Consider the following 8574-nt stretch of genomic DNA (forward strand, 5'->3'; position numbering starts at 1 on the left):
CGAAGAAGTAACGGAAGAAACTGACACATGGATGCGTTGAACACAACACAATACAACGACTCTCAAGTGGTTTTCACAGAAACGGAAGCATTGTTCTTCGTCCCGTGTGACATGACAGGCATGCGTGCGTGCGGGTTGCGCGAATACAAGGCAGCTGCACAGTCAGCGCGCGACAACAACAATCATTCCCTTGATTTCAATCTGGGAATGGACGAAATCAGGAACCGCGCAAGCCCATCCTGTCATATGATGTGTGCGTATGTGGCGGGGTTGATTTGTGAATCACACAGCCTCGCATATAAAGACGGCCGAGAAGCCGGGCGGAGACAGCACATGAACGTATTCGTGCCTGCACATATGCAGGTACCAAAACCAGCAAACAGCACACGAACACATGCACGTACCAGCGCGCACTTGTCGCGAAGAAATTGCCACAGTTCAATCTTTCGCTCCTGTCACCACAAGGTGTTGGTTGACGGAGGGGAACAGAGTAAGCGAATGGAACACGCAAATTCACGCACACATACACACACACGCGCGCGCGCGCGCAGCCATGCATGTACCTGTGCTGTTGTAGGGTTGAGCTTGTGTGCCGGCGTGCTGTCGCTCTCAAGAAACGCGTGCGAGTATCCAGCACACCACGTGCTCTGTGGACACAAGACCAGTGGAGGAGGGGGTGGGGTTGAGGGCTATGATCTTTTCATTGTAACGGCTTAAGGCCAAGGTGCGCGTGGCATCACACAACACAACACACACTCGCACACACACACACTCACAACCACAGCATGAAAGAGAAGGGTGAACACATGCGCACGTACGTAGGCGAGGGAGAGCGCGTGGACGGTCGGAGCTTGTAGCGCAAGATTTGCGTGAATGCACGTCTCGATGCGCGATCGAAAGCGCTGGCGAATGTGCGCGCGTTTCTTCGGTGACGACGTGTGACTCAGCGACTGCCGCTCACCCTCCCTGTGTGAAAGAGGAAGGGAGGGTGAGTGCGAGGAGAGAGAGAGAGAGAGAGTGTGTGTGTGTGTGTGTGTGTATGTTTGCGTTGGGTGGGGTGAGAGTAAGCACTATGTTCGAGGGAAAAACGTAGTGGTATTGACATCCCAACCACAAACTGTAGCGCTATTGCGATGACACGCCTTCTCATACAGATATCAGCGTACTCACAGTTGCTCGCTCACTCACTCACATACACACGCACTGGATATCGTCGAAGAGGATGGTTGTGTCTCTTGACTTTCCAAACACGCTGCTGCGCCAGACCATGTTGATAATGTCGATGATGTAGCTGGTGCACATGCGCAGTTCAAGAAGGTGACGGTGTAGCAACAACACATGTTAACATATTTGAATACGTGATCATACCACGCGCACACAACATAACTACAGATATACGATACACCCCAGCATGCGCGCAGCAGTAACACAAATAGCACACACACACACCAGTTGAAGAGGTCGAGGTGGGGGATCGGTGGTGGCGTGTCGAGCTGTGGCTTGACCTCGTCGCAATGGTGCTTGTAGTCATCCCTCGTGCTGCTCGCGGCAACAGCAATGACGGCGGTGTTGCCAATGATAGTGTTGGTGGTGGTGATTACGGACAGAAAGGGTGAGGGGCGGGGAGGAGGTGAGGAAAACGTCAACAACTGTGAACGAGCAAACAACATCGCTTGCTTCCACGCAATGGGAACATCCCATGAACTTCTGCGTTGACACGCGTTCACGACATCGGCACGTGCAAGTCCAAACACACATACTCACACACACACACACACGCGCGCGCGCGCGCGTACAATCAACCCACGTTGCAAGAATGCCGCCAACACGGGAGAGCGCAAAGGCGGACGAGGACGAGAGGAGATCAAAGACAACGCCCGGCGGTGGGATGCACACGATGGGCAGGCCTCGCACGCGGCACGCGCTGTGTGTGTGTGTGATGTTCATGGTGAGTGGTGGTGGATGGGTGACGGGGGTGGAGTATGGAGACAGGGAATGCGGTGCGATGCAAGAGGGAAAGGACAAGTAATGAGCTTGAAAGCTTGGCATCGAGCACACGGCAAGGAGCGTGAAAATGTCATGGACACCTTTGCCAGCACACACACACACACACACACACACACACACACACACACACACACGTGTCACAACTCACTGTCCGAGGCTTTCGTAAATGGCAAAGACGTGGTGCTCCAGCACTTCGTTTCCGGGCCACCGCTGCAACGCCAGCTCGCACTGTGCATCGACAAACGCGAGCAGCTGCTCAATGGTCGCGTGGTGGTCCCCAGCGGGCGGAGGTTCGTGGAAAACAAACCTACCAGGTGGTGTTGTGTGCGTGTGTGTGGGGGTGTTTCGGTATGGTTGTATGTGTGTGTGTGTGTGTGTGTGTGTGTTTCGGTATGGTTGTGTGTGTGTGTGTGGTTGTGTGTGTGTGTGTGTGTCCGAAAACCTTGAGTATCAGTTCACAGCCTCCCATCACGCAAGCATGCGCGTTGCAGAATGCACCACAGACACAACACCAACAACACGAGCATGGCGCACCTCCGCTTGTGTGCGGTGCTCGCGTTTGCCCAGGGGAAGCGCGTGTATGTCTCTGTCACAGCGCGATAGCAGTCAAGCAGGCGGCATAGGAGCGAAACGGGCGCAAACATGGCGATGGACGACAACGGTTGCAGAAACGCGGGGTACAGATCTGAAGAGATGAAGGTGAGAACACGCAAACACGTTCAGGAGGGAGTTGGAATGATACAGATGCGCGGGCGTGAGTAAGTGTGTGCATGAAGGCGGTAACAAATAAACAGCACCAAGCTAATGGAGATGCACACGATACAGCAGCACCGACAACACAGTCATCATCACCACCCTGGCTGGCACCTTCGTATGGACGGGGCACGGCTGTTGCGATGAGGGTGAGGATGGAAGATTGGTAGTGGTCGCCGTTCCACTGCAGCAGCGCCCGCTCGAGAAAATCCTCAACAGCAGGCGGCGTCTCCTGTGTGTGTGCACGTGTGTGTGTGTGTGTGTGTGTGTGTGTGTGTGTGTGTGTGTGTGTGTGTGTGTGTGTGTGTGTGTGCACGTGTGTGTGTGTGTGTGTGTGTGTGTGTGTGTGTGTGTGCACGTGTGTGTGTGTGCACGTGTGTGTGTACATATGTCAATGAAAAGCTGTCTACTACGACGTCATCATCTCCCCAAGTGACTGACACACACACACGCGCGCACATACACGCACACACACACACACGTGCACACGCACACATGCACGCTGTGCCCTCCGTTCTCCTGCAATGTCACCTGCAGAAAGGCTGCAAACTCGGCCGTCGCGGTCAACAGTTGATCAAAGTATCGCGAATACTTCAGCATGTGCTTCTCCCCTGCACGCGCGCATCACATACACGTGAGCATGCGCGCACCATTTTGCATCCATCGACACACACGCGCGCACACACACACACATACGCACACACATATGCACACATACACACACACGTATGAGCGAGTCAAGGCACACGCGTGAAGGGACGATGAAGGGACAAACCAAACAATTACGTGCTGCACAGGTGCAACCGCTCCATCACACCATATCACGTTCCGAGATCACACCCACGACCATCAGCACATGTCGATGAGGTGGCTTACCGTCTGCAAACTGGGCAAAGAGCCAATACGAGAGCCGCTGAATGAGTTCAGGGGACGACGAAGCAGACAGCACGTGCTGCAGGTTTCGCGTCGTCAGCACAGCAGCAACTTGCGCCGGGAGCTGTGGAGGCGGAGGTGGAGGTGGAGGTTGCGAGCACCCACGTGTGGTGTGAATTGGATAGTCGCACAAGACACGGCAAGCGCAAACGAACGCATGCATGTTCCAGGCACCTCAGCTTTGCTCAGCACTTGTGCAGCACAATAACAACAACAACAGTCACAACATGGCACACAACAACAGCAACATGTCACGCCACACCACCGCGCACCCTCGCAATACCAAGCCACCCATCACAACTGCCGTCATCCCACGTCCACGGCCCAGGCCAACGCACCGCCAGTCTGCCAATATGGGGTGCAACATCAGCAGCAGCCGCGCGCCTGAGAATGTGTTCGGATTCACCAGCGGCAACAGCGCGCAGACGTCGTGTGGGATCGTGCCCGTCAGACAAGTGGCGCTGGTGGAAAATGTCCATTGCGGCCTTGAGCTGCGGCACAGCGTGACGGCGCCGCGCCAGCAACTGCAGCCGGTGGTGGTGGTGGTGATTGATGCGTGTTGGTGGTGGTGGTGGTCAGTGTTGTTGCGGGTGACACATGTTGTCATGGTGCATGAGTTGGACGATTTGCATGTCAGCTTCAATTCAGGACATGGTGTGCCGAGCAACATCAACCCATCTTCCACGCCACAAATGCCATCACCGCCACTAAGGCAAGCACCATCCGCTCGGTCGCGTACCGTGGACACGTCGACAGCGTCGTCTGCGTGAATGTCATGAACACCGGTGCTGTTGCGTCGCTGCACGCGCGCAATGTCGTTCACCATCTCTTTGTCGAGCGCAGGGAACCACCGCTGTAGGGCACAATGTGGATGCGCGATATCGTGTGTGTGTGTGTGTGTGTGTGTGTGTGTGTGTGTGCGTGCATGCGTGCGTGCGTGTGTGTGTGTGTGTGTGTATGTGTGTGTGTGTGTGTGTGTGCGTGCATGCGTGCGTGTGTGTGTGTATGTGTGTGTGTGTGCGATTGTGCTCATGCAAGTTGTGCAACTGTGCATGTGCGTGCAAAAACATCACGAAAACAAAGCGTACTACACGTCCAAGCACCACAGGAGCACCCGGCCACGTGAGTCACCAGCCAGCAACGCATCACTGGAACCTTTCGCGACGTTTGGCGCACGACGAGCGTGACCATGGCGGGCTGGAAGAGCTTGTAGCACGACAGCAGCGCAGTCAGGCACGGCTCCGGGCCCTGGCGGAGGGGAAGGAAGGGAGGGATGGAGTTGGTTGTGGTGATGGTTGACGATGAGGTGATGGTGAGGTGATGATGAGGTGATGTTGAGGGGAACAGTGATGATGAGCGTATGACCGTCGATACCAAGTGGTGGGCGGCGACAGCATAGACATGTGAAACAACAAGGGAGCAGCGCGAGGCAGTGGTACAAGAAGCGATGGAGCATGTGGGGTGGCATTGGAGCCGAGCGTGTGCCGGTGTACGGTGATGCTGACCAAATGTTGTTGCAGCCGCATGAGGCGACGAATCCGGAATGGTTGCACTGTCAACAGTACAGTACAGTACACACACACGCGCGAACGCGCACAAGCACACAGATCCAGACATACGCACACACAAGTACACAGATACACATTCATACACAAGTACACAGACACACATACATACGCAAGCACACAGACACACGCACGCACAACAAACAAACAAACAAACACACACACACACAACACAGGCGTGAGTGTAAACATGCGACACGGTGCGCTGCAGCAGTCAACGGCCACGAGAGATTCATGGCCCCGAACGCCCCTTCTCTTGTTCTCCAAAGCGCACGCACCGTCCTTCTTCTCTGTGAGGCGATACAGGAGATGGCAGAGGTGTGGCAGCTGCAATGAATGCCATGCAACAACACGCGCGGTCATTTATTACCATCGTGAGCCATTGAAAGCAATCATTAGTGTATGCATGCGCGCAAGCACACAGCATGTACATACACAAGCTTTGCAAGCACCAAACAGGCCAGCACATTTTGACACACACACACAGAGGCAGGCACACACACACACACACACACACACACACGCACGCACGCGCACACAGCACACACCACAAGCTCGCAATGTTGGCATGAGACATGCTGTCACCACGGACATTAAACATGAGACCGCACCAAGGAGGCGTAGTCGAGCCAGTAGAAGAGGACGCCATACAGCTTATGGAGTGGGCGCTGGTCGTCCACCAGCTCATACACCGCCAACAGCCATTGTAGTAGCATGGGCTGCATGCCAGGGGTTGCATGGTGAGATGGGCCCCAATGACAGGGTGAGACACGAAGAAAGGATAGTACGAATAGTGGCAGCGAAAACAACTACAGCGATAACAGCGTAGACATTGTGCCAAATACCCACAGACACACTCACTCATGTACACACACGTACACAAGCGTACATACACACACACATACACACGCGTACACACGCGTATACACACACAACATCACATCACGGAAATACACAGACGTGTACGCTTGCTCACACCTGGAGGCTGCGTGGCAGGAGCGGGTGGCTGAAGCGGGAGACGAGGCGCACAACCACCCGTGACTCCACCTGCTTCTTCGGGATCATGGCTCGAATGAGCCGGCGCGTGAGCCCGACATCTGTAGTTGCGGCGCACAAGCACAAAGCAAAGGCAAGTGCAGTGTGAGCAGGAGGCATCTGAAAGTGCAGCGGCACAGCTGCAAGCACACACGAATACGCGTTCATGGGTGAGCCCAACTCAAGCTGCATTAGCCTGAACGTGGAGCCATGAGCATGATCCGGGGTGGTGGCTGTGTCGCTTGTAGCCGTGACGGCGCGACTTACAGTGTGTGCCTGATGTGATGATTGCCACCATATCCATGAGGTGGTCATTGTCCAGCCCTTGCTCCTTGGCAGTGCTTTCCAACCCTTGAATGGCATGCAAGACCGCATCTTTGTTGCTCGGCGACGATGGATCTGCACACCAAAAGACAAACAACAAATGAGATTGGTGGCGTTCGTGGTGGCGTGCGTGAAAAAACGCCAAAGTGGGCAGGCAAAGGCAAGACCGACGGCGCAGTACGCTTCACCACACACTAACACATACAAACGCACACATGTGCCTTTGGCATTCGTCGCATGCAACTCACGTTGTTGGAGGTATCGCAAGTGTTGTGCCACTGTTATGCTTGCACTGCTGCTACCAACGCTGTTCCTTGCACCCTCCCTGCCACCACTCGCGTCGCCCATCTTCGTTGTTGTTTTTCGAAACGGTCGCGGGAGGCACCCAAAATAATTGCACCGAATGATCACCAAGCAGTTTTGTGTGTGTGTGTGTGTGTGTGTGTATGTGTGTGTGTGTGTGTGTGTGTGTGTGTGTGTGTGTGTGTGTGTGTGTGTCTGTGTGTGTGTGTGTCTGTGTGCCTGTGTGTCTGTGTCTGCGTTTGTCTGTGTGTGTGTGTGTGTGTGTCTGTATGTGTCTGTGTGTGTTTGCCCCCAGCAGCAGCACAATCTATTGTTCCTTCCAAGCCTCACTCTCACGAATGGAGCAGCTGCTGTACTCGAATGATCACACACACACGCAAGCAAACAAGCACGAGCCCCTACGACTTCCATAGCGCGTTTGCGTGCTTGGACGCTCTTGCCATCTCCAGCAGTGCAGACATCTTCGCTTTCTCCCTGCGCACACGACACGAGATGATGATGATGATGATGATGATGATGATGATGATGATGATGATGATGATGATGATGATGATGATGATGATGATGATGATGATGATGATGATGATGATGATGATGATGATGATGATGATGATGATGATGATGATGATGATGATGATGATGATGATGATGATGATGATGATGATGATGATGATGATGATGATGATGATGATGATGATGATGATGATGATGATGATGATGATGATGATGATGACGTGTGAGAAGGGGCGGGGGACAGATGGTCCATTTCGCAATGTGGGAACCGTGTAAGTGGAGAGCAGAGAACCTTCCGCATGTTTTGAGCATGTGAGCAACGACTGTACACGCACAACAACATGTGTGTGTGTGCTCGTACTCTTGCTCGTGTTGGCTGACGCGGGCCATGGCTTTTTCCTTGCGCTTCGACCTGCCAGATGCGAGTTTGCGTGAGTGACGAGGAAGAGAGAGAGAGAGAGAGAGAGAGAGAGTGTGTGTGTGTGTGTGTGTGTGTGTGTGTGCGTGCGTGTGTGTGTGTGTGAGAGTGTGTGTGTGAGTGTGTGTGTGAGTGTGTGTGTGTGTGAGTGAATGAATGAATGTGTGTGTTTGCGTGCGCGAGAATGCACAGACAAACGCACAGCGCGTATCGCATGCAAGTGCAACACAGCCACCCATGATGCTCATGCGTGGGATCTCACAGTCTCCATTACACTTTCTCAACACCCATCCCTTTCCTCCAGCCGCACACACGCATACACACATATGTACATGCACACATGTAAACACATGCAAACACATACACACACACATGCATGACGGTCGGTGTCTCACCTCTCCCTCTCCTGCTGGTACTTGCGGCGCTGCATGTATGCCTTGAACTGGTCGTTACCCATGAGCGTGGCGTCGTCGGGGTCTGGACTGACGGCCCGCGCGCGTCTTGCTTCGTTTGCGCCCTTTCGTTTGCTGATCCGCGCATCGCGACCCGTCTCCCGTGGCACCAGCTCATCCATCACCTGCACGGATGGACGCGGGCGGAATGGGGGTGGGGATGAGAGGAGGGACAGGTGCATACTACACGGCGTGTGTGTGTGTGTGTGTGTGTGTGTGTGTGTGTGTGTGTGTGTGTGTGTGTGTGTGTGTGTGTGTGTGTGTCGTCGCG

The 8574-nt window shown here is 54.2% G+C and overlaps 3 protein-coding genes across 3 annotated transcripts in view; 1 reads left to right on the forward strand and 2 right to left on the reverse strand.

The window, feature by feature from the left end:
* PTSG_01481 (uncharacterized protein) overlaps positions 1-116 on the forward strand; it is a 4404-nt gene extending 4288 nt beyond the window's left edge. Inside the window, exon 13 of the mRNA XM_004997398.1 lies at positions 1-116. This exon is cut by the window's left edge and continues 201 nt beyond it. The gene's annotated coding sequence lies outside the window, so the exon portion shown is untranslated.
* Positions 117-182: 66 nt separating this feature from the next.
* On the reverse strand, positions 183-6965 carry PTSG_01482 (uncharacterized protein; the record flags this gene model as incomplete). Its single annotated transcript, XM_004997399.1, has 21 exons — positions 183-239; positions 405-452; positions 564-647; positions 819-966; positions 1205-1291; positions 1450-1539; positions 1808-1924; positions 2156-2314; positions 2542-2692; positions 2875-2992; positions 3292-3371; positions 3637-3757; positions 4032-4217; positions 4433-4546; positions 4849-4941; positions 5199-5245; positions 5537-5585; positions 5870-5977; positions 6237-6355; positions 6561-6692; positions 6866-6965. The coding sequence occupies 21 exons, from the start codon at positions 6963-6965 to the stop codon at positions 183-185; spliced, it is 2208 nt and encodes a 735-aa protein (XP_004997456.1).
* A 1277-nt stretch (positions 6966-8242) lies between these two features.
* The window catches only part of PTSG_11743 (uncharacterized protein), a gene marked incomplete at its 3' end in the record, with an annotated part of 1730 nt that continues 1398 nt past the window's right edge, over positions 8243-8574 (reverse strand). The window contains exon 5 of the mRNA XM_004997400.1: positions 8243-8428. Coding sequence (XP_004997457.1) covers positions 8243-8428 — 186 coding nt within the window. The remainder of the gene's footprint in view (positions 8429-8574) is intronic.

This window comes from Salpingoeca rosetta, assembly GCF_000188695.1.
Source record: "Salpingoeca rosetta unplaced genomic scaffold supercont1.4, whole genome shotgun sequence".
NCBI lineage: Eukaryota > Choanoflagellata > Craspedida > Salpingoecidae > Salpingoeca > Salpingoeca rosetta.